The following is a 27177-nucleotide window of genomic DNA, read 5'->3' as shown; positions in this document are numbered from 1 at the left end:
ACTAGCAAGACCTCGTCTCTTAACAACAATAAAAAAGCTCATAAAGATAGGGGATGGGAGTCTGGTTAATGGATACAGAATTACAGTTAGATAAGAGGAATGAGTTCTGGTGGTCTGTGGCATTGTAGGCAAATATGGTTAACTATGATTTATTGTATATTTTTAAAAAGCTAGAAGATTTTGAATGTTCACAATTCAAAGAAATGAGAAATGGTTGAAGTAGTAAATATGCTAGTTGGCTTGATCATTACGCACTATATACGTGTATCAAAATGTCACTCTATAGGCCAAAATTATGTATATACATGTCAATTAAAACAAAAGAGAAGCTATATTTATCCCATCAAAAGAATAGAATATGGGCCATCCTTACTGACTTTCTTCTAATGAATAGAATGCGGTAAAAGGGATACCATGTGGCTTCCCTATCTCAGACTGCTTTCCCTTCAAACTCAGCCCTCAGATTGTGAGAGAGATCAGACCACAGAGACAGCCTGGGAGTGCCAGTGTCAGTGTTCATGCTGCCTGCCCCAAGCAAGGTTCCAGCCAATGGCCAGCATCAACCATCAAACGCATGGGTGAGCAAAGCTTCAGATGATGCCATTTCCCCAAATGATCAGCTGTTCCTAGGGAAGCTGAGGGGAGCAGAGGCAAGCTGTCCTGGCCAAGCTTTTTCCAAACCACAGGTTCATGAACTAAATAAATGTTTTTCTTTTAAGCTAAAAATCTCTGAGTAATTGTTAGAAAAATAAGTTTTAAAAAAAGACAACAAGAAACATAACTTATACAGCAGAAAAGACTCTCCTTTAAAGTAGGATCTAATAAATGTTGAGATTAATTTATTGATGACAAACATTATTGAGAAGCAGCAGATAACCAGGAAAGAGACATAAGCTGCTGAAGAGGAACTTTTCCTAAAACCCCCTTCAATTACGAACTCTGATAATAAGGCAAGGGTGTCTCCTTACAATTTCCCCTCAAGTTATAGACTGCGAAGCAAGAAGACATATGATTTGAAAAACAACTAGAAATACCTGGTTACATAACCAAAATCAGATATTTATGTGATTTCAATTAATGAAAGTTCTAAAAGAAGCTTTGATCCGGGCACGGCGGCTCACACCTGTAATCCCAGCTTGGGAGGCCGAGGCGGGCGGATCATGAGGTCAGGAGATCAAGACCATCCTGGCTAACAGGGTCAAACCCCATCTCTACCAAAAATACAAAACATTAGCCGGGCGTGGTGGCGGGCGCCTGTAGTCCCAGCTACTCAGGAGGCTGAGGCAGGAGAACCGCGCAAACCCGGGAGGCGGAGCTTGCAGTGAGCCGAGATTGCGCCACTGCACTCCAGCCTGGGTGACAGAGCAGGGCTCCATCTAAAAAAAAAAAAAAGAAAAAACAAAAAAGAGAAGAAGCTTTGAGTATTTATTAATCAATCTAGTATTCAATTTTCATTTTCCTTTTTCTCAATGAGGAGGAAATAAGGAGAACATTATGGAATGATTTTTAGACTTCACAGAAGTAAAATAAACATAGTGAGGTTTGAGTGTTAAGACATCAAATGCAATTTCTCCTTTACCTTACTCCAAGCTTGTTTGTATGGAGAAGTTAAGACAATCCCATCTCTATGTTATACCACAATGCTTCTCTACAGCACACAACTTGGCTCTGATATTTTGAAATTCAAAATACCAATCTACCATTTGTCTCTGATAAATTGCTGAATATTACCTGATTTTTAACTGCTGCGCTCCTAAAACTCTTCTTGGAATGAGTTAAACTTTTTATTCCAAGAATCCTCTAGTAAGCTAGAAAGCAGAGCTGTGCATCTCTGTTTCAGTCAAAGGAGGTCAATACAGAAACTGTGGTTTCTGAGAATGCAAGATCTGCACCAAGAAAAGGATTAGCCACAGTGCTACTCAAGAGAACCAGCTACCACGAGGCAAGAGGATCTGCGAACTGGAAGATGATGACTTCACTTGGTTTCCACTGAGGAAAGCTGGCAGCTCAGACTTAAACTTCTCCTTCCTGGATGGTAAATATCTATGGATGATTCTATGAATTATAATGAATTAGTAAAACATAATGCACTAAACAGTAGACTATGTCAGCAGATCCTGTGACCAAAATTTACTGAAAACGAAACTATAGAGGGAGGCACTGGATAAGAGACTAAAGGTTTAAATGGAGAAAAAAAAGAAAGAAAGTGTGTCTTGTAAGCCTGACTTGCCATTGTGTCTTAGAGTAAGTAAGGTATAAGCTGACCACAGACTCCTTTGAGACACAAAAGGTGAAGTTAAAGATATTTCACTACATTTAATTTTTATTATGACATAAGACAACTGGTAATATGCAACATGATTGAAAAAAACCTTTTCATTAAATTTGATTTGGTCCTAGTATAAGAATAGACATAAACAAACTAAGAATTGATAATCTAAAAATAAGCCTGCACATTTACAATTGATTTTATACAAGGTTAACAAAAAAACAGAATGGGAAAAGAATAGTCTTTTCAATAAATGGTGTTGGAACAACTGGGTATACATGTGCAAAAAATATATATATAAAGTTGGACTCTCACCTAATACCATATCTAAAAATTAACTCAAAATAAAACAGTTAACTGTAACAGCTAAAACTGTAAAACTCTCAGAAAAAAACATTGGTATAAATCTTTGTGACTGCATTTGGCAGTTTTCTTAGCCTTGACTCCAAAGCAAAAATGGATTCAATGGACTTCAAAATTGAAAACTGCTGGGCCTGAGAAGACAGTATCAAGAAGTGAAAAGGTAAGACACTGAGTAGAAGAAAGTATTTGAAAAGCATGTATCTAATAAGGGACTTACATATATAGGATATAGAATTCATAAATAATAAGATAACCCAATTTTAAAAATGGGCAAAGATTTTGAATAGATATTTCTGCAAAGAAGATATAAAGATGGATAATAAGCACATTAATAGATGCTTAATGTAATTAGTCATTAGGAAAATGTAAATCACAACCACCTTGTGGTATCACTTCACACCACAGGATGAAATCTTTGTTCAATAAAAAAGAGAAAATAAGTGTTAGGAAAAATGTAAAGAAATTAAAACCCTTATCCAATGCTGCTGGGAATGTAAAGTGGTGCAGTCACTTTGGAAAACTGGCAGCTCCTCAAAAGGTTAAGCATGAAGTTACCATATGACCCAGAAATTCCAGTCATTAATTATATACTCCAGAAAAATAAAAACATATGCAAGCACAAAAACTTATACAGCAGCATTATTAATAAAGTCAAGAAGTGGAAAGAACCCAAAGGTCCATCGCCTCACGAATGGATACATAAAATGTTTAATGTATCCATACAGTGGAATATTACTCAGCAATAAGAAGAAATTAAGTACTGATACTGATAGAAGCAGGAGACAGCAAAATGCCTAGGCAGATACAGCACAGTCCCCAGAGAATCTCCAACCAGGCCCACAAGTGTCTACACCAGACAAAACATTTGGTGCAGATAAGGGAACCTGCACAGGGTTTTGCCTGGACATGCCAGCAGCGGACCAGAGGCCCACATGCACTGGGGGGTTGGGGTGGAGCCACCAGGAATTCACGCCTTATGCAGAGGAGGAGCCTGGCCTTTTCAGCTCATGTGTGCTGGTCCTGGTATTCAACTGTGAGGTGGAAATCTGATTGCAGGACCCTTCTCTTTGCTGAGAGCTTCCCTTTCACTTAATAAATTCTGTCCTCCTCACCCTTCAATGTGTCCACGTGCCTAATTTTTCCTGATCATGAGAGAAAAACCCAGATTTAGCTGAATTAAGGAGCAAAAACCCTGCATCAATACCTGCTATAGCACAGATGCATCATGAAAAATTATGCTGAGTGAAATAAGCCAGTCACAGTAGACCACTTGCTTTTTATTTCAGAGGCTTATAGGCAAATCTATACAAAGAAGGTGGGTTGTTCCCTAGGGCTGAAGGAGGAAGGGAAAACTAGTGAATATGGCTAAATGATGTGGGGTTTGTTTTTAAGGTGATGAAAATGTTCTAAAATTGATTGTAATGATGATTGCATAACTCTCTGAAAATACGAAAAGTCAATGACTTGTATATTTTAAATGAGTGAATTGCACGGTGTGTTAATTATTTCTCAATAAATCTGTTGCACCCCAAAATTTATTTGATACTAGTAATCTGGAGACATGGGCTGCTTGGTTTCAGATCACTGGCCAGGGTTCAAGACATAAGAGAATCAACAGCATGTCTTATAAGATGTATAGTGTGTGTATATATATATATATATTTTTTTTTAAAGTATCCTTTTTATTAGCATCAAGTCTGTAAAATTAAATGAAAAATCTTTCACCGCTTAAAGCACTGAGAGATTTATATTGAGGAGAAAGACCTTGTATTCTTTTGCCCCAGTTTCTATCCGCTTAAAGCACTGAGAGATTTATATTGAGGAGAAAGACCTTGTATTCTTTTGCCCCAGTTTCTATCTAAAGGGTCTGGGAATCACACCCTTCAAATTATCAAATCTCATCAGACAGGTTTTATTAACTCTTATGATGTGGCTTACTTTCTAACGTGATTCTGGTACAGCATCACAGAGAGAAGAAGCTGAAAAAAATCAAAGTATTTTACCCCCAGATATATATATTTTTGACACATTGGCTGTTGCAGGACCAAGAAATTGAAATGACTGTACAAAGCTGTCTTCTGTGGGGGAAACTGCATCTGTGAGAAGTCTTCATTAATGTAGCCCAATCTCTCCCCTTCTAGGTCTTCCCAGATCTAGGGAAGATTAACTAAGAGCCTGATGCATTTAAAGCCTGAAAAGATATTTTTACCCTCTATTTTCTCTGAGGGCTGCCAGCTATGAGGCTTTGTCTACATAATAAGAACCTTAACCTCCGTAACCACCTTATCTTAATTAAGGCCTTCCTTTCTACCTATTTCCAGTTTTAGACAACAGTTTTCTTTACCAATTGTCACCTAAAGAATCCCCAAAACCCACCTATGACTTGTTAGCCCCTCCTTTTTGATGTCCCACTTTTAGGCTGAGCCAATGTCTGCCTTCCTCATATTGATTTATGATTTTCCCTACACCTTCTGTCTGCTGGAAATGTACAAAACCAAAACCAAACTGTAATCTGACTGTCTCATGAAACTTTCTCAAGAGCTCTGGAGATTCAGTAATCCAGGGCCACAGTCACCATATTGGCTCAGAATCAACCTCCTTAAACATATTATGGCTGAATTTGGGTTTATCCATCATTAATATTTCCCCAAATTACATAATTTTAATCCCCAAACTGATTTAAAATTACCTTATGTTGGAATATAAATTATCCTATTACAAAGATACATGTATTTGTATGTTCATTGCAGCACTATTCACAATAGCAAAGACATGGAGTCAACCCAGATGTCCATCAATGATAGACAGGATAAAAAAAATGTGGTATATATACGTCATGGAATACTATGGAGCCATACAAATGAGATCATGCTCCTTGCAAGACATGGATGAACTTGAAGCTGTTATCCTCAGCAAACTAACTCAGGAACAAAAAACCAAACACTGCATCTTCTCACTTATAAGTAGGAGCTGAATGATGAGAACACATGCACTTGGGGTGGGGAACAACAAACACCTGGGCCTGTTTGGGTCAGGAGGGAGAGCATCAATATTAATAGCTAACACCTGCGGGGCTTAATACATAGGTGATGGATTGATAGGTGCAGCAAACCACCATGGCACACGTTTACCTATGTAACAAACCTGCACATCTTGCACATGTAATCTAGACCTTAAGATAAAATAATTATTTTTAATTACCTTCTGTTTTAGCTTCTTAAACAGAATATCCATTTTCAGTTGATCTGTATTTAAGTCTCCATGGCAACTGAAGTCTTCATTTCCAAATACATTTAACATATTTATTGTCATTTCTAGGCATTTCTTACATCTGCAGAAATGTACAGAAGTAGTAAGTCAAGTATTTGTAAGAGTAATTGTTTAAACAGATATTATGTTATGGCATATCAAAGAAACAAATCTATAAACTATGATCCTCTCAGTTTCAACTGAACATAGTTTGAAAATATTCTATATGAAATTATAATCTTAGATAAATAATATGAACAACAATTTTATGGCATACATAGCAGGTAAAGTGATACGATAGCCATACAGTTTTTTTTGAGATGGAATTTCACTCTTGTTGCTCAGGCTGAAGTGCGATGGCGTGATGACGGCTCACTGCCACTTCTGCTTCCTGGGTTCAAGTGATTCTCTTGTCTCAGCCTCCCAAGTAGCTGGGATTACAGGCATGTGCCACCATCCCTGGCTAATTTTGTATTTTTAGTAGAGATGAGGTTCACCATGTTGGTCGGCTGGTTTCGAACTCCTGACCTCAAATGATCTACCTGCCTTGGCCTCCCAAATTGCTGGGATTACAGGCATGAGCCACCACACCTGGCCTAACCATACAGTTTTTTATAAATAAACTATTCACATCCATTTTGGTATGCTAAGATAAAATGACCTATTAGTAAATATACGCCATAACCCAGAGATGAGTAACTAAGATTAAAAAAAGTAAAACACATACATGTTTGAAAAAGACACAAAAATACATTTTGATATCCGATGACCACAGTCTATAACAAGAAAAAAAAGTACACACAAAAAGCATCAAGAAGGTCATTCAATGTAGAGAAAGAGAAGTAAGGAAACATCTTTAATATCTGAGTTGAGGAGAAAAAGAAAACAGGCAGTTTTAGAAAAAAGGAAAGGTGGAGACAGATATGTGATGATTTAAAGACTTTGAAGAAGAGATCTAGAGATCTTTACTGACATAATCCAACAAAATGAAAGAGATACAAAACCATGTAGAGAAAGACAATGACAGAAAAATGTTGAATAGAATCAGAGAACCAACTTAAGTGCTCAGTAAATAAACAGAAAACTAGCTGTGTTCAGGACTTCAAAGACACATTCCATTTTTTTTTTTTTAATCTGTGATCAAAACATGAATGGTCTTTTACTCTTTTTCTTTAGGTTATACATATATTTATACATATGTATAATTTATTTCTGTAAAACAAAAGTTTAATAAGATGTATACTTCATGTATACAATGGAGGTACCCATGTAAAATGAGTAAATTTCCATGATATGTTTTATATCTAAAAGCAAAAGAAAGAAGCAGAAACCAAATACAAGCTATATATCAAGATAAATTTTGATGTTAAAGAATGACACAAATAGGTCTTTAAAAAATTTGAATGCAGCAGAGAAGAACACTGTAAAAGGAAGAAAAGATGACCAAATACAGCAAAAATATCTTCAGAAATAAAAATTCAAACTAGGTCATGAAGAGTGCACTTGACATCACATGCCCAAAGCATTGTCATTATTGTTTTCAAAACCATTAAAGAATACGTTGCCAAGCACAATGGCTCATGCCTCACTTTGGGAGGCCGAGGCAGGTGGATCATGAGGTTAGGAGTTCGAGACCAGCGTGACCAACATGGTGAAACACTGTCTCTACAAAAAATATAAAAATTCGCCGGGCAAGGTGGTGCACTCCTGTAATCACAGCTACTCAGGAGGCTCGGGTAAGAGAATCACTTGAACCCAGGAGGTGGAGGTTGCAGTGAGCCAAGATCATGTCATTGCACTCCAGCCTGGGTGACAGAGCCCGACTCTGTCTCAAAAAATAAATAAATAAATAAGTGTAATGTTTTGGCATTCAAAAAAATTTTGAGATCGCATTGTTTCTTTTTTTTCACATATTTTTAATATGAATGTTTTCATCCCAACTTTGCCATAGCACTTAGCTGACTTCTGCCCCGTTTCTCCCCTTCCACTGGACTCTGTGACACATGGTCTCATCCAGAGATCTATTTTTCATCAGTTATTGTGTTTTTATACTGAAATTTGATTTTTTAATAATTCCAACAAAAAAGTGCAAGGGTCATGGACTCCTGCTCACATGCCTATAAAGTTGCGTTGTGAGTTTCTGAAATACATTTTAAAATACAATTCGTTTAATTATGAAAATGCAGACATAAAATGAATTTGTATCTAGGTTTTAGTCAAGTAAAGTTAGAGTTAAATCAATTAATAAATGGTTAAAATGTCCTATAATATGAAAACTATACCCAGTTGTCTCTTCTTCTAATTTATGATTTTTCTTTCTTATTTGATCCACATTATAGTCCAGTGATGATATTAACTCAAAAAGTTTTCTGAATTCTTCATGTTTTTCTTCAGGCTTGAAAACAAAGGGTTTAAAATTATTTTTGCAAAATCTAGAGCCCCTCTTTTATCTTAAAAATATTATTTCTCATAAGTTGACGAATAATATGTATTTAGGCAGGTATATAAGGTGCGTTTTATAAACCTGATGCCAATAAGGACAGATTTCAAAAATAGTCATTTTCTTAAAACAGCTAAAAATGATTCACACTTTCATCATTATCTTTTCTGAAATTTAAACTGCCAAAAATGTTTGTTAAAAATGAGAATTTTTACACATAAAATACTAAGGGTTAGTAAAAGAAAAAAAATAAAGGTAGCTATATTTACATTTTAGTTTTTAAAGATGCTCTAGAAACATTGTCATTAATAGTTTAAGATATTCCAAGTTAAATTACATCTTATTAAGATGATTTTTAGAAAACTCTTACTAGTTCCCATTACATTTTTTATCCTCATCTATCTTCAGGCTGAGCTAAATACTGTCATCCTCTGTAAGTATTCACCTGTGGGTTTTAGTCTTTCCATGTCTCTTTACCATTTCTCTTTAAACAAAGTTTATTTTTTCTATAATAAACAAATAATAACTTTTGTCTAGTTTTTGTGGCTTTTCTATTATCCTGTTTCTCCCCTTCCATTGGACTCTATGACACATGGTCTCATCCAGAGAGCTACTTTTCATCACTTTGTATACTGAAACTTGAGATAAACCAGTGTATGGCTCTTTAGAGCAAAACCTAGATAACAGACATCTGGGTTGCTTGGCAAACGTCATGTGTAATCCTGAGTTATGAACCTGTCACAATTTAATTAATTGTTCTGCTCTGTATCCGTGCTTTCACACCACTCTAACTGTAAGCCTGCTTCAAGCTAGCCCATCCTCTTTTTGAGGTGTGCATAAAAAAAGTCAAGTGCTGTCTTTGTTCTGGGCCCAGTTTGTCAAAAGTTGAGTCCACTGGATCTGAATACACTCAATAAAGATATCCTCCTGTATACACCTCAAGGTCTGTCTCTGGTCCTCCTGATTCCACAACAGTGCGATCTCCACTCACTGCAACCTCCACCTCTCGGGTTCACGTGATTATCCTGTCTCAGCCTCCCGAGTAGCTGGGATTACAGGTGCCCACCACCTCACCCAGCTAATTGTTTGTATTTTTAGTAGAGATGGGGTTTCACTATGTTGGCCAGGCAGGTCTTGAACTCCTGACCTCATGATCCGCCCACCTCGGTCTCTCAAAGTGCTGGGATTACAGGCATGAGCCACCATGCCCGGCTGCTACTCCTCTTTTTAAATTCTCTCAGAACTCCTAAAATCTCCAAAGGTTAACCTGGATTCCCTAATATATATTTCCAACTCTGACCTTTTTACTGAGGCTTCTTCCTTCTAGTACACATATTATAGACAATATTTTCAACCACACACTCATACATTGCTACTTGGTGCAGATTACTTTTGTAGATAGTGAATCTTGTCTATTTTATGTTGATTCTTATTGATGTTACTTTGAATATAGTATTATTTTCTAATCTTGAAGGGGGGCTGTCTCACCCTTAGGATATTGACCAGTATACTTTGTACTTTTTCCTTCTTTTCTTTTCTTTTTTTTTCCTTTTTCTTTGGATATTGACCAGTATACTTTGTCCTTCCTTCCTTCCTTTCTTTTCTTTCTCTTTCTTTCTTTCCCTTTTTCTTTCTTTCCTTTCTTTCTTCTTCCTTCCTTCTTTCCTTCCTTCCTTCTCTCTCTTTCTTTCATATCTCTCTCTCTCTTTCTTCTTTTTTTGACCACTATACTTTGTCCTTTTTTTCTTTCTTTTTTGTTGAGATAGAGTCACAGTCTCTTATCCAGGCTGGAGTGCAGTGGTGTCACGTCGGCTCACTGCAACTTCCATCTCCTGGGTTCAAGTGATTCTCCTGCCTCAGCCTCCCAAGTAGCTGGGACTACAGTTGCACACCACTACACCAAGCTAATTTTTGTATTTTCAGTAGAGACAGGGGTTTGCCATGTTGGCCAGGCTGTTCTTGTACTTCTGGCCTCAGGCAATCCACCCACCTCAGTCTCCCAAAGTGTTGGGATTACAGGCATGAGCCATGGCACCCAGCCCTTTTTTTCTTGTATAATGAAAACTTTCCCATGAGAATCAGATTATCAATTGTTTGCCTTTGTTTCCTTCTAAAGAATTTCCTTTTCCATAGAGATATGGCATGATGAACATCTTGTTCTACAGTTTCTTTCTGGGGACACTCAACTATATCATTGGGAAGCTCCAGTCAAGTAGAGATCTCCCTTCTTCCTAATCGAGATTCTTCATCTCAAAATGGTGTCCACCAAATGTCTTATCCAGGTAGTCTCTTGCTTAGGAACTCATGAAATAAGAACCTTCTGGAGAAGTTAGAAGCTATTGACTGAGATGGTTTAAAGCTGTCCCTTATTATATGTTTTACTCCCAAGGCAGACATCACAGTGGCTAATAATTCTATGCCTGATGTCTAAATCAACTCTATGCGAATCTATAAAAAACATTTTATTTATGAGACAGAGTCTTGCTCTGCTACCCAGGCTGGAGTGCGATGGCTTGATTACCGCTCACTGCAGCCTTGATATTCTGAGCTCAAGCGATCCTCCCACCACAGCCTTCCAATGTAGCTGGGATTACAGGCATGCACCACCATGCCTCATCTGTTAAAAAAATTTTTTTTGGGTAGAGTCAGGGTCTCACTTATATTGCTCTGGCTGGTCTCAAATTCCTGGGCTCAAGCACTGTTCTTGCCTCAGCCTCCCAAAGTGCTAGAATTACTGGCATTAACCACCTCACCAACCAGGTGTTCCATGCAATGGTTTGAGAAGCAGTTCTACACAGAAGCCAGAAGGCCTGGGTCTGAATCCCAGCTCTACCAGATACTAGCTGTGTGAACTTGAGAAAATTAATTTTCTGTGTCTCTGGTTCTTTATCTATGAAATGGAGAGAATAATACCATCTACTTCACTGGGATGTTGGGAAGATTAAACCGGGGACTGACATGAAGCACTTAGAAGAGTACATGGTGCATGGTGAGCTACAGATAAGATTTGCTTAGAAGCACTTAGAAGAGTCCATGTACATAGTGAACTACAGATAAGATTTGCTATTAGCATGGTAATTTTTACTTTTTTATATCTTGACAATTGTACACATTAGGCAGGTGGCATTCCAATGGGAGTAGTCTCCTATAGCTGCACTGAATCATTCTTCACACCACTGAAAGTGGTAGCAAATGGGGAGCGCATAATTTATAGCTTACTTTTCTCTCCATATGACTCAGTGGGCAACAGTCATGTACGTAGTACAATGTAAACAGCACCTCCTGGATTGAGTAGTACATAACCGACATGACCAGCAGAGACAGGCTGAGCCACGGAGCTGAAAACCCTGGACTCTATTGCTAAATCAAGGCTTCTGAATCAATTCCCTCCCAGAAGCTGTTGCTGTGGCACTGCTTTCACGAGTACTCTGCTGAGCGCTCGGATTAAGGGGCTGTGCTTTCATCAGACAAGCTGCACCCAGAACTGTTCAGCTGACAAACTGGCAACCATCCAGAAATACAGTTTTGGCTACATAGTGAAGGAAGGCAAATTTAGATTCTTTTTTCATACTGAGAAAAACATGAGCATTTGATTGAACAATTCTCCTTTATTAGACTAATTGGTTTTAATTTCATATTTAATTGCTAAAAATACACTTAGAATAAAAGACTTACTGTGTTAATGTCTCAAAGAAGAAATCATTGGTATGGTATATTTTGTTCTATGCTAAAAGCTGCCAAGCTAAAATATTTTCAATTTATACAAGGATAGGTGACATGCATGTCAGATATTATTTTCCCTTTAAGCAAATTTATGATGAGACAAAATTATCTTCCATCAAAAATAAAAGCCATGTCAAATTAAGGGCTAAGTTATTCTGCAGACTGGGCAACAAGTGCTGAGATGTAAGGTCAGTGAGAGTAAGAACAGTCAGAGAAAGCTTCATGAAGAGGAAATTGCCTGCCAGGTCTGAATGAATGAGGCTAGATGAGCAGCAACTGAGAAGGCAGGAAGGACAGCATGGGTAAAACTGGGGCTGACATCTGCCCAATTAACGCTAGGATAAAGTCCAATGGCAGAGAAATAAAAACATACATCCATACAATAACCTGTAAATGAATGTTCACAACAGCTGTTTTCATAATAGCCAAAAAGTGGAAACAACCTAAAGGTCCATCAGCTGACGAATGAATGGAAAACTGGTGCAGCCATGAAATAGACTATTATGAGACAATAAGAAGGAATAAACTACTGATACGTGCTACAACATGGATAAAATTCTGAAAACATTCTGCTAAGTGAAAGAGCCAGTCAGAAAGGACTTCATATTGTATGACTCTGTGTATATAAAATATGCAGACCATACACATCTATGGAGACAAAAGTGGACGGTGGTTGCCTATAACTGGGGTAGATGGAGAGACATGGGGTAGGGGTAGGTGGAGAGACATGGAGAGGGGTTGCAGTCATGGCTAAGAGATGTGGGGTTGCTTTTCAGAGTGGCGAAAATGTTCTAGCATTGATTGTGCTGATGATTACACAATGCTGTGAATATACTAACAGACACTGAGTTGTACATTTTAAATGGTTGAACTGTCTGACATGTGAATTATCTCTCAGTGAAATTGTTTCAAAAATCTCATGGTAGGATCAAGATAATTTTCTCAGCTCTCTATTTTGGATGTACATGCTCTATCAGATCTGAATATTTTTATGCCATTACAGTATATTTTAAATGAAAGGAAGATGAAGGCAATGCCTAACTTTTCAAGCAGTTTGTGAATTAATCTAAAACGTGTGCATTTCAAAGAACAGTATGATGACCTTTCTGTACAAGTTAACCTAGAATCCATGAAATGAATAGGCACAGCTTCTGTGTCCATTCACAAAAGTGAAGAAATAAGACAACTTTCTGCAATATTCCATTAAACATTCTCCTCTGACTCAATCTGGCTTGCCTCACCAAGACAATAAGGAAATTATCTAAAAATACTGTTTAACAGGAAAAAAGTCAATTTTCTGTGAGGAGTGATTTATCATTCTCAACTTTCCCAAGAGTAAACATTGTAAGAGAAAACATATGCAACTATTTTTCAAAATGTCAGAACAAGAGCCAGAGTTGAAGAAATAAGTACGTTATAAAGATAATAAAATGGTAATAATCAATTATAATGAAATTACAAAAACAGGCTGTCCACTGAAATTAGTATCCTAAACACTTTATATTATTCAACCAGCTACAGATTAATGGTCTACATGTTAAATTCCATACATACTTGACTTCCTACTTGAAATAATTTCTTCTTTGAAGCCCGTGTGTCATCCAAATTAATATGACAATGTGATGTACCTTCCAGTGGAGATTCTGACATAGAAAATTTGTTAAGGTGATCAGCCAGTTCTTCTTGAAGTCGTCTCACAATCACCTGATAAAATATTTTTGTTACCAATTTTATAAAGTGCCTTATTATTAAATTATGTTAATATTTAACTCTAGCATACATGCTTTGAAAATTATTACCACACACACAGATTCACTTTCTTTTCCTCATATGTACACATTCTTCTTTATTACTGAATTCAGTGAGGGACACAGAAGGTGTTATCTTCCTGCCAAATCATTCTCTTACATGACAGATGGATTTAGCCCACTATTCATTCATCTTAGATCCTCAACTCAACCTGAGTTCCTCACATATTCAGTCACCTATTGAAATCCTTCCAACAGATTCCTATCTCAGAATAAAAGTAAAATTCCAATAGCCTTCAAGGCGCTAGGTAACATGGCCTCTAACTCCCTCCCTGACCTCAGCTCCTACATCTGTGTCCCATACTCACTTCCATCCCACTCTCCGTTAACTCTGCCACCCCTCATTAGTCTGAAAATGGGGATTCAATGTCAAACTCATAAATCACAGACAGCTACAAGTATCCTTGTACGGGAAAGAGTTATATCTAAATGATAGCCATTGAGACTTAAAATGTAAATTATGAGCTAATTATTCATAAAATATTCACAATAAATTATAAATACCTACCAGTGGGAACATTATATCAAATTTTTTTTTGCTAAAATTTGTGACATTTATTCCAAATTGTGATTTTATAACAAGTAGATGTCTTTAAAATTCTAAGTGGTCAGAAAAATACATAATGTGAGACTGACATATTTTTAGACTTAAGTCACATTGGTATGAATCAAAACAAAGTTATACCAACCAAAATACATAAAAGAGAGAGTCACTAAAGGAAAAGCATCACAAGACACAGCAACAAACTTCACTTCATCTGGGAAATCTAGAATTAAAAGTGTCAAAGCGGCTCACTTAATTGAATCTTAATTTCAAAATACACATTTCAGGTACAAGCATTTCCATTTACCTGCTTCATTATGGTCTTAGAATGTGGCAACATAAAGACATTAAATTTATTATTTCAGTAGTATAAGACTACCTCCCTTATCAACATTGCTCTGTATCTACTAAAATTTCATTGGTGACATAATGTCTTTACTCAAAGGAAAGCATCTGCCAGTTCTACCTTTTATTTTCTGGAAACAAAGTATGTTTCCAAGCTGATACAGTAAACATATTTGTATTAAAACAGCTTTGTGGAAATATGATTTTTATTAAAACAGCTTTGTTGAAATACGATTTATAGAATTTATCTGTTTTAACAAACAGTTCAAATATTTTTAGTAAATTTACTGTGTCGTGCAACCATCTCTACAATCCAACTTTAGAACATTTTCATCACTCCAGGACAATCCCTCATGCCCATTAGCAGTCACCACCCATTTCCAGCCCCAGCCCTACACAAACATTAATCTTCTTTCTGTTCCTATACATGTATTTCCTGGATGATTCATGTAAATGGAATTATACAGTATGGTAAACACATTTTCATCTATTTATCTTTATATTGAACTAGGTTCAACATACAGCCAGAATGAAATGCTTAAATTTGTTTCCAGAAGGTTAAAAACAGTTTTCTTCATACTTACTTCTCCTTCTGCTTCTTCTTTTTCATACTGAAACAGTTTTTCTTTTAAATAATTATATTCATTCATTAATTCCATATTTTTTTCTTCTGTAAGATCTTCCTTTCCATTCTCAAGACAGTCTTCTTGGATATTAATGACTATCTCTTTATTATTGCCTTCCTTATAAGCATCCTTTAGTTGTTGTTCAAGCAATAGATTTTCAAGTTCTTGATGTATTCTCTCCTCTAAAGAGTTCTGCTTTCCAAAGGATTGACTTTCTTTAGCTTCCTCATTTGGATGCATCTGCTTCATTTCCTTTAATCGATACTGCGCTTGCTTTAGGTCCATCTGTACACTTTCTAAAGCCAGTGTCTTTTCCCGGAGAGCATCTCTTGTCTCATGAAGCTTACCTTTTAAGGTATTGAACTTCACCCGAGCTTTAGAAAGTTGTTTGGTAAGCAACTCATTCTTATCTGTTAATTGAGAAATATTGGAATCCATTTTTTCATGTACAGAAACATCATCTGCTCTCCATAAAACTAGTTCCAGGTCTTTTCTTTCCAAAATTTCATTGTACTCATTTATAGCAGTGGCCAGGCTAGAATGGAGGGATTCAACTTCAACTTCTAGTCTTTCTTTGCTGTGTTTTTCCTTCTCCAATTTTGAATTCAGCCTTGTATTCTCAGCTTTCAGTACATTAAGCTGTTGCGAATACTGGGCCGTTGTTTTTGTTATCATTTCGTCATTGAGTCTTACACTCTTTTCAAAGTTAGCATTCATTTCTGTAATACTTTTAATTTCCTGAATATATTCTTTTTCCTTTCTGAGACTGTCATTTTTTATTGTGTATAATTCCTGTTTGAGCATGGCAATGTCTCTCTTCAACATGTAATTTCCATACATCACATCCTTCTTTCTTCCATAACTTTGAGAATCCTAAATAAAACAAAACAAATTTTTAGCTAGCACTCAACAAAATAACACATCATGGTTATTTCTGAAGTGAAAGAACAACCTGTACATTCATGGAATTAAAAGTTGCTGTAAGTGGATATCAAACTGGAGAAAAAGTTGAAGTAAAACCTTGAACCTTAGCATACATTTCAAAAAGTTCAAAAATTTATTTGATGTCAGGCCGGGCGCGGTGGCTCAAGCCTGTAATCCCAGCACTTTGGGAGGCCGAGATGGGCGGATCACGAGGTCAGGAGATCGAGACCATCCTGGTGAACACGGTGAAACCCCGTCTCTACTAAAAAGTACAAAAAAACTAGCCGGGCGAGGTGGCGGGCGCCTGTAGTCCCAGCTACTCGAGAGGCTGAAGCAGGAGAATGGCGTAAACCCGGGAGGCAGAGCTTGCAGTGAGCTGAGATCCGGCCACTGCACTCCCGCCTGGGCGACAGAGTGAGACTCCGTCTCAAAAAAAAAAAAAAAAAAAAAATTAAATTTATTTGATGTCAATGAATCCATAAAGGTAAACACACACACACACACACACTCTAGAGAATTTTTAAGAATATCAGAATTGGAAAAACCTTTCTCTGAATTACAATAAACTCAAAGCATAAAGTTAAATGTTAAAAATTTTGACTAAAATCTTGAAAAAAGAAAATTGCATTTATACTCTGATATCTAACCCAGACACCACCCTGGAGCAAGAGCTTTACCTCCACATCTATTTGGACAGATAAAATCTCTCAAAGTTTTAAAAGTTCTGTTTCTCTGATCATATTCTATTGTGATTTGACTCAACATTTTTTAGTCAGTTGTGAGAATTACATTTACTAAATCATAAATCTAGACATTGTACTAAGCACTTCTACACACATACATTGATGAACTTATTTAATCATCACAATCCTTAAAGAAGTGAGGTTAAAAATATAAGCAAGCTGCAGGATTTTCCTCAGGGCTTCTGATTCTACTTCTAGTTCTCCATCAGATCACAGGTACTTCTGTGGTGTAAATGTATCAACACAAAAACAGAGAAACAAAAAGACACAGGCATAAAATGTGTCTTCTGTCTTTGTCACCTGGATTCTCCATGAAATAGCCAGATTGAGAGGATGTGACATGTGGGGCTTCAGAAACAGAAAAGAAGCTTTCCCTTTTCTGCACTAAGCTATTCTTTTCCCCACTGTTTGTTCTCCTTATTTTTTCATTTGGATCCTGGGATACCAAAAAAGTGAAGGTGCTCACTGAAATAGAGGAACCAAAGTTTGCCACAACACAAGGAGCTGAGTGAAACTGCTGAGTTGCTAGTGCAGAATCCTGGAAAATGAGATGTTCCTCAAATTTACATTCACTTACCACAAAAGTTTATAGCTGGAAGATATACAGTATAGTTGTCCACTCTAGCCCCATTATCTACTTGATAAGGGAAGTAAAACCAAGAAATATTAAGTAACTCACTCAACGCTCCTAAGGTGGCATTACCTAGCATTTCGTGGCACCAAAAGGGAAGATACAATTACATGTTGCTGAATTACATAAATTACCAGATAAATGCATTAAATTCATCAAATAAATTAAAGGTGTGACTTTGGCAAAGCAATTTAATGGCTCAGAGGGTGGTGGGAGGCCTCATCTGCTTTTACTTTGAAGGAAAATCTCTAGATTTTTGTCTATCTTTAGAATACAATGTACAGAACTCAGCCTTCTACTACAGAGTCAAATGCTAAATTTTTGGCTGAGGAGTTATGGTACTTATATGATAAAATCATACATCTCAAAACCTACCATATTTTATGAAACAACATCATGTAAAAGTCTGATTCAACAGAAACATTGGAGAGTGATGATTTTTTTAAATATGTGAAAGTATATATATTTGTTTCCAAAATTATTTAAAGTGGCCATGATGGAATTATAAGTTTAAACAGTTTGAGTCAAACAGATAAACCTGCATGAATGAAGCACATTAAACAGACGTCTTTGGCCGGAAATATTTGTTGCAACTCTCAAGGTCAGACACATTTTCATGTCTCTTCTCAGTCATTGCTTCCCTCCCATTGTATTACCATTTTATCATTTAAATAAATGTAATTCATATTAAAATGAATATAGAAAAAAGAATCTAGACATTATTTCTTTAGCAATTTCCCTTATGCTTATCTAGTTCAGAAGGTCACATGGTATATGGTTAAATAATTTTCCCAGCGCATATGCCACTTGGAAGACTCATAGTGAGACTTAAGTTGATCAATGAGCAAAGATTATGGGAATGTTTTCCAGAACTGTCATTTAGATAGCAGCACTAATCTACTTTGACACATAACTACACATTTAGATAACCCCACTGTAACTATACACATGAGATTTTCTTGAGTAGAGAACCAGAAAGAATCAGATAACTTATAATAAGAGAAGCAGCAAGGGAACCTCTTTCTTTTTGAACTTCTTTTCTTCAAAGCCAGGACCTCTACTTGTAACAAGCTCACCTCATGCTTAAGCCTTTGCATATCTTGCTGTAAGTCTTCTTCTAGATATGCTTTTGATGTTCTGTCACTATGTGGTGGAGAATAACTCACATTTTCTAATTCGGGTTTCATGCTTTTATAGATATTAGCAGTGGGACTGTCACATGTGGGTCCCTGAAACACACTTGCCAGTCATCTTCTAAGCTTTAGAAGAGCTTCTAAGTTCCATATGGCTTGTGGAACAAGCGCTGTATTGGTTTTCGGTTTTTGTAAGTGTCTGTAACAGCAGAAATACTGTAGCTTTCTATCCATATTACATGCTTCAATTCTTTGAAGTGAGCAAACCACAAACCAAAAAGACTTTTTGCATCTCTAGACTGAGGCCAATGCCTAACGTCTAATTTCCAATCTGTGGTATTTTGGGTTGTATTTTCCTTTTTTTTTTTTTTTTGAGACAGAGTCTTGCTCTGTCGCCCAGGCTGGAGTGCAGTGGCCGGATCTCAGCTCACTGCAAGCTCCGCCTCCCGGGTTTAGACCATTCTCCTGCCTCAGCCTCCCGAGTAGCTGGGACTACAGGCGCCCGCCACCTCGCCCGGCTAGTTTTTTTTGTATTTTTTAGTAGAGACGGGGTTTCACCGTGTTAGCCAGGATGGTCTCGATCTCCTGACCTTGTGATCCGCCCGTCTCGGCCTCCCAAAGTGCTGGGATTACAGGCTTGAGCCACCGCGCCCGGCCTGGGTTGTATTTTCTTGTCATTTGAATATCAAACTCTTAGTCTTCTTTCATTTCAGCCATAACTACTGGGTTCCTTAATTTTTCAATTTCTGTATCATTACAACAATTCTCTTTCTTCTTCATCTCTTTGAGAAATGGCGACATGTCTGGTTTGTTACAATTTTTACAGTCTGATTTATTTTCATTTGAATAAAGCTTAGAAGACGACTGGCAAGTGTGTTTGAGGGACTCCGAGTGTAAATGTAATGACAAGACCTGAGTGAGATGGGCTCGTTCTGTTCAGGCAATGCCTGGAATACTACAGAGTTAAGACACTCCAGGTGTATCTGCTTCCTCAGGGATATTATCAGGGATATGATTCATCAAATTACGGGGCACTCCCTTTAACTTTGTCCCTCTTTAGGTTTACAACGTAAGAGCTCTTCCTCAGCACAAACAGTAATTTTGGATTTTTCAAAACTTTCAACAATCTTCAGTTGAACTTTTTTGTAATGAATTTTTTTTTGAGATGAACTTTCACTCTTGTTGCCCAGGCTGGAGTGCAATGGCATGATCTTGGCTCAACACAACCTCTGCCTCCCAGGTTCAAGCGATTCTCCTGCCTCAGCCTCCCGAGTAGCTGGGATTGCAGGCATGTGCCACCACATCTGGCTAATTTTGTAGTTTTAGTAGAGACGGGGTTTCTCCACGTTGGTCAGGCTGGTCTCAAACTCTCAACCTCAGGTGATCCGCCCGCCTAGGCCTCCCAAAGTGCTGGCATTACAGGTGTGAGTCTTTGTAATGAATTTTAAAGGAAGTCCTGAATATACAGATATATCGTCTTTATTACAATTTTTACCCAGTTCTGGTTCTTGAGACTTTTTTTTTTTTTTTTGCAGGTGCAAAAGTGAAAATTAATTTGCGTCTTTTGTTTCTCAGATGTCTTTTCTGACAGGGTGCATGTTTTAAAATTAACTCTAGTCTCAATTAAGTATGAACAAAGAAAAAATAGAAAATAATTAAAATTGAACTGTGAAACTTAATCTATGTTTTACTACCCCTAAGTTACTGGATTATAACTAAGAAGTAAAAAATAATTTGCCTTGGCTTAATATAGGAGAAAAACATGAGTCAGGAAGCTTAACTCTGTTTGTTTGGAGTAAACTTAATTCATTATGAATTAAATCTGACAGAAATGGGTTCACAGATGATATGTAGTATTCTATAGGCTTTCTCTCTTCAAAGGATTTTTACCTCAGCATACCCTAAATAGTGAACCCCTACAGTGAATTAATATCTCTGAGGATTAACTAAAGAGTTGGCAAATGCTAAATTATTAGAAGCCAAAATGAATACCAATCAGAAAGACAAGAAAATTTTTAGATTCTACTTCAAATATTGTACTGTAATATGACAGTGTTATCTAGAAAGTTATCTGCTTATATCCAGGTCTAATATATTCTAAGCTCCACTAGTGACAGTGGGTTAAAAAATTTTAATAGCATTTTCTATTTATGTTAAAACAAGAAAGTTATTGCTTGTACCCTGACACCAAAGACCCTTTCTGGAAGGCATGATTCTCTCAATAGGCAGTTGGGCTGATTTTATGACCCCATCCTCTCCCTGAACATAGACACCAAAGGCAACCAGAAACCAAAAAACAGACGAAGTCTTTAACCTCAGCACTGGTGACCAGCAACATAAAACTGCAAAGTTCGAACCACTGGGAACCACTCCTTTAACATGAGGTGAACTCAGGGGCCATCACTGTCCAATTGTTCATAATTTCTCTTGCTTAGTAATACAACTCCATTTCTGATGTTACCTTCTTTATAATGAAGAAGGTTATAAAAATAAAAGAGCAAAGCGACTTCTGGAAATTTCTGGCCTCAATTCCAAGGGTACAGATAGCTATGAGTTACTACAGACTGTAAGAATATTTTAAATTTTATAACTGGCTAAAATGTTTTAAAATTCAATATGAAATTACGATCTGTTGGATTCTAAAAGGATAGCCTATAAGGTCACTTCATTTGGACTATGCTATGGTATTAAAGAAAAACAAACAAACAAACCAATAGTAAACCAGAAATTTAAATTGCTATATACCTGTGGCTGTTTATTTCCACTTCTTTCAAGCCTTTCTTGCTTTTCCTCTGAAGCCACTTTTAAGTTGTGTTCTGCTGACAAATCCATATGTTCAGTTAAAATGAATGACTTAGAATAAAGACTATAATCTTTATTAAAATGGATACAAAATAACATACTTTTATTTTATAAATTGAGAGTTTAAATGAAGCTAAATGTTTATTGGAATATTTACATTTTTAAGAAGCACTTCTAATTACCTAAAACTTTAACAAACCACTTGGGGAGACACTAGATATCAGCAGGTTCAAGACATGCAAAAGTCTCAGGGTCACCCACAAATTATTCCACCCAATGTAAATAAACAAAACTGCTGGAAACAAAACAAAATTTAAAAATAGAGTGAAAACATATAAAGTAACACTTTACCATTCTCTACTTCATAATAGTATCTTTTAAACAACATGCTAAGTTGTTATTTACTAATAATTTGCAAAATTTTTGTTACTGTTACACCTTTATAATGTACACCCTGTTTTTTACATCTGAAATGTTTTCCTCTACTATTCTGATAAATGTATTTTTGTGTTGTAAGACTCAGAATGTAGGCTGGGCACAGTAGCTCACACCTGTAATCCCATCACTTTGGAAGGTCCAGGTGGGATAACTGCTTAAAGCCAGGAGTTTAAGGCCAGTCTGGAGACCATAGTGAAATCCTGACTCTACAGAAAATTTGCCAGGTATGGTGGTGTGTGCCTGTAGTCCCAGCTACTCAAGAGGTTGAGGCAAGAGGATCCCTTAAGCCCAGGAGTTTCAGTTTGCAGTGAGTCTCGATCATGCCACTGCACTCTACCCTGGATGACACAGTAAGAACTTGTTTCCAAAAACAGAAAAAGAAAAAAGGAAAAAAGGCTCAAAATGCTATGTGAAGTCCTCCTTGAATCTGGCTATCATTCTCCACATACACAGGCTCTCCGTCCTTGGGGCTCCCTTAGTCCATTTTTCTAGTGTCCATTTTTCTAGTGTCACTTCACCATCTGAACTGCGCATCATGTTTTTGCACGTCTATCCCCTTTGTTGCTAGACTGTAGCAATCATCTTTGTATAAAGTCTTTATTTTACTAAATGTTTAATTGAGTTCCTGCTAAGTGGTAGGCACTGGGGTTTAAAGAATGAGAATAAAAGCTGTCAGGGATGGTTTTTCTAGAGATCATGCATGGGCTGAGACTTAGACAGTGAGGTTCACCAGATTAAAAGAGGCAGAGGGCAGGAAAGATAGTACATGCCAGGCAGTGGCAAGAGAGGGAGAGAAGTCTCCCAGAGTGTACGTATTTGTCTACATGAGAGGGACGGTGACGGGGGCATCACCAGCAGCTCAGTAATGCCAGAAAAAGAGGCAGACAGAGAAAGGGCTGCAGATGGAGATTTGGGCAGAAGCCAGTTTCTGAAAGCCTTATATAAACCAACTATTACTGTTGTTTCTTAAATTTATAAAAAAAGCAAAACAAATTAGAAACGCATAATTCCAAGAAAAAGACCAACATTTTACTTTATTGTATCTTATCCTATTTGACTTGATTTTTCTTAGAGATGGGGTCTCACTCTGCCACCTAGGCTACAGTGTAAGGTTGCTATCATAACTAACTGCAGGATCAAACTTCTAGGCTCAAGTAATTTTCCTGCTTTAGCCTCCCAAGTAACTGAGATCACAGGGGCAGAACACCACACCCAGCTACAGATTTTTAAAAAATAGACACAAGATTTGGCGATGTTGCCCAGGCTGCTGGACCTCCTAGCCTCAAGGGATGCTTCTATCTCAGCCTCCAACACTGACAAGATTACAGGCAGGAGCCACCATCCCTGGCAACACCAATATTTTCAAATGAATAAACTGGAGCTCCACCGTTTTATTTTATAATGGATGGGTGAAAACCTTGTAATAGACTCATGGACTCCATGGATTTGTGACAAGGAAACTACAGCATTAACTACGGCTGAAGCTTCCCTTGTCTCCCCGTCTCTTCACATGGTTAAGAGTAGAGACACTCAAGTGTCTTACCTTTTGCACCTTCTTTCCTTTTTTTCAAATTTGCAGGCTTCACAGCTGCTGTTTCTGCCAAACATGCAAGCTTGTTAGATACTCCTTCTAGAAAACATCATTCCTCTGCCTCCTTACCTGGCAAAGTTTCACTCACTCTGCATGCTTCCCCTAAATCCTACCCATTTTTTTAGAAGCTTGCAGTCATCACCACAAATTTAAAACTGCATGGCATCTAATGAACATAATAAATTTCTAGTAAATAATAACTATATGCTCCCAGGTGACACCTATCCTCCATCTACCCTCTACAAAATGGGTCAGCACACTGCAGACCACACGCCAAATCGTGCCTACCATAAGTTTTTTCTCAGTAAAGTTTTATGAGAGTACAGTCATGCCTATTCACTGACATGCTGCCTATGACTGCTTTCACACTACAATGGCAGGGTTGAGTAGCTACGACAGAGATCACATGGCCTTCAGCTGCTTAAATCGTTCTTGAAAGAGAGAGAGAGAGAGAGAAAGAGAGACCACATGGCCTAAAATATTTCCTATTTGGCCCTTTACAGAAAAAGTTTGCCAATCCCTGCTTTATACCCTGAACAGAATGCCCTAATTCTCAAATTGAATCTAATGCCTCCCCTGCTCACAATTTTCCAATGAATTTCTAGAGCAAACACTGCTGGCTCCCTACCCAAGAGCAGTTCCTTGTTGTTTCTTGCTGGAGAATCACAAATCTATTTGGATATTTATTATCTCAATACTCCTCTCCAGCTTCAAAAGGTAAGTGATTATTCAAAGCTAATCACATAACCACATTTGCTTTCTCAGTGCCTGGTTTAGGAATGAGTATGTGGTGTGACCCAGCTAATAAAATTTTACAAAAAGGGCTGAGCACGGTGGCTCATGCCTGTAACCCCAGCACTTTGGGTGGCCGAGACAGGCGGATCACAAGGTCAAGAGACCGAGACCATCCTGGACAACAAGGTGAAACCCCGTCTCTACTAAACATAGAAAAATTACCTGGGCTTGGTCGCACGTGCCTGTTGTCCCAGCTCCTCGGGAGGCTGAGGCAGGAGAATTGCTTGACCTTGGGAGGTGGAGGCTGCAGTGAGCCGAGATCGTGCCACTGGACTCCAGACTGGCGAGAGAGAGAGACTACATCCCCCCCCAAAAAAAAAAAAAATTACAAAACGTCCCCTGCAAGGTTCTGAGTTTTCTCCCAATTTAAAAGACACATGTGAAGAAAAGCAGCCCTTCCAGCCTTTAGATACTGTCTTGTGAGAACATGATGTTTGGAGCTGTTGCTAAGTAGCCAATCATGAAAGGAGACATGAACAAGACACTGTCAACAGCATAGCTGAAAGAGGAACAAGTGGGATCCAATAATATCACCAGACAACCAAAACAAGCCTGGTTCTTATGGTTTGGCCACTGTTATGTCCTCTAGTATCTGCAGCCAAAAGCATTCTACCTCAGAAGTTTCCCCTGGCCTACAGGATAAGATCTACTCAGTTCTATACTATTAAAAGTCTTTTACTGGACTTGTTTCTAGACACAGGTAAACCAACAACAAAGTCTCTCCTAAGCCTGCCTTCACTGACACATACTAAACACGATAAATACGTAATAAATAATAACTGTAAGCTATTTTCACCTCATTAACAAGCTCTCCATATATATTTTTTTGCACTAGTAAATTTGAACTGCTCATAAACTCTACAAAGTTCACTCAGGTGTCCTATCTTTTGAACTTGCTCCTCGTGTTTTAAAACTTTCATTCCTCGTGGCTGCTGCTTCTGTCAAACATGCAAGCTTGTTAGATACTCCTTCTGCCAAGCATCATCCCTCTGCCTCCTTACCTGGCAAAGTTCCACCCACTCTGCATGCTTACCCTAAATCCTACCCACATTTTAGAAGCTTGCATTCATTACCACAAACATAAACGTGCTTGGCACGTACTGAACATGATACATATATAATAAATAATAACTATAAGCTCCCAGGTGACATTGGACATACAGTAAGCACTATTTAAGGTGGTAAATAAATAACAGTGGTAATAACAATCTCCTAACTGTATTTTTTAAATGTATTTTGTAACATTGGAAAAATGCTTAGTCTATAAAAGATATATGATAGTTATTTTTTAAGTGGACAAGTATATGAATGAATTAAAATATTTTTCTTAAAAAGTCTGTTAAAAAACACAAAAATTAAATAGTTATCTATATTCTAATATTCTATTATGAGCACCTTAAAGACAAAAACTACGTCAATTCCATCTTTGTCTCGTGCATTTGCCAAACCTAACTTATAGAAGTGGTTTGATAAATATATACTAAATTAACGGTGCCTTTATACAGTTCAGACTGTACAACACATTAGGTGTTATACTTTTGTTATTGTGAACCATTTTTATAATTTTATGATAATTTAAAAAAATTTTTTGAGCCTACAGTTTGGCTATTGGAATATTTATTATGATCATCTCTTGCCTAATGGTTACCAGAGTTTTTTTTTTTTGTTTTGTTTTGTTTTTTGAGATGGAATCTTGCTCAGTCACCCAGGCTGGAGAGCAGTGGCACGTTCTCAGCTCACTGCAATCTCCACCTCCAAGGTTCAAACAATTCTCCTGCCTCAGCGTCCCGAGTAGTTGGGAATATGGGTGCCCACCCCCATGCCTGGTTACTTTTTGTACTTTTAGTAGAGATAGGGTTTCACCATGTTGGCCAGGCTGGTCTCAAAATCCTGACCTCAAGTGATCTGCCTTCCTTGGCCTCCCATGTGCTGGGATTACATGCATGAGCCACCACGCCCAGCCTGGTAACAGATTATCTTGTCCCAACAAAATTACTATTATTATAATTATCCAGCATATAAAAAAACACAGCTTGTTCTAAGAAGTGAATATATCTCATGAGGTTCCAACTTATGGTGAATAAATTAAAAGTAGACCTTGTTTGTATAAGAATATGTAACATAACTTCTGCTTCTCGGGAAGGGATTACTTTTCTGTCTTCTGCATTCAGTAGGTATCTTCAGAAATAACCTCCTATTTGTATGGGTGCACAATGGCTCAGTTTTATGGTTCTTATTGCCATTTGTTTATGGTATCAGAAAGGGATTGTTGAATTCCCAGTTCTAAAGACAGTTACTTTCTTAGTGACACAGATTCCTGTGTAATACACTTGACCCTGAACAATAAGAGTTTGAACTGCAGGGGTCCACTTATATGCAGATTTTTCTTCAGCCTCTGCAACCAAGAGACAGCAAAACCAACCATTTTCTTCCTCCTCAGCCTAATTAACCTGAAGATGATGAAGATGAAGACCTTTGGGAGGATTCACTTATGTTTATGAATAGTAGGTATGTTTTTTTCTTTTCTATGATTTTCTTTGTAACAGCTTCATTTCTCTAGCTTATTTTATTCTAAAAGCATAGTATATAATAATGCAACACATACCAACTATGTGTTCATCGACTGTTTATGTTATCAGTAAAGTTTCCAGTCAATGGTAGGCTATTAGTAGTTATGTTTGGAAGGAGTCAAAGTTATACTCAGATTTTCAACTGCACAGGGATCAGAGTCCCTAACTCCCACAACATTCAAG

At 37.4% G+C, this 27177-nt stretch overlaps 1 protein-coding gene across 9 annotated transcripts in view; it reads right to left on the bottom strand.

The window, feature by feature from the left end:
* LOC105498891 (ankyrin repeat domain-containing protein 18A) overlaps positions 1 to 27177 on the bottom strand; it is an 89013-nt gene that overhangs the window by 47892 nt on the left and 13944 nt on the right. For 3 of the 9 annotated variants that reach the window (XM_071077510.1, XM_071077509.1, XM_071077511.1), the window contains exons 7-13: positions 24587 to 24721; positions 23582 to 23635; positions 21544 to 21617; positions 15326 to 16240; positions 13599 to 13748; positions 8164 to 8276; positions 5834 to 5963 (exon numbers count right to left, since the gene is read on the bottom strand). In XM_071077510.1, the coding sequence (XP_070933611.1) occupies positions 5834 to 5963; positions 8164 to 8276; positions 13599 to 13748; positions 15326 to 16240; positions 21544 to 21617; positions 23582 to 23635; positions 24587 to 24721 (1571 nt within the window). The remainder of the gene's footprint in view (positions 1 to 5833; positions 5964 to 8163; positions 8277 to 13598; positions 13749 to 15325; positions 16241 to 21543; positions 21618 to 23581; positions 23636 to 24586; positions 24722 to 27177) is intronic. The other 6 variants (XM_071077508.1, XM_071077513.1, XM_071077515.1 and 3 more) reach the window with 5 other exon arrangements.

The sequence above is a fragment of the Macaca nemestrina genome, chromosome 14 (genome assembly GCF_043159975.1).
Source record: "Macaca nemestrina isolate mMacNem1 chromosome 14, mMacNem.hap1, whole genome shotgun sequence".
Lineage (NCBI taxonomy): Eukaryota > Metazoa > Chordata > Mammalia > Primates > Cercopithecidae > Macaca > Macaca nemestrina.
Note: the sequence above shows the minus strand (reverse complement) of the source record. Positions and strands in the feature narration are given on the sequence as shown.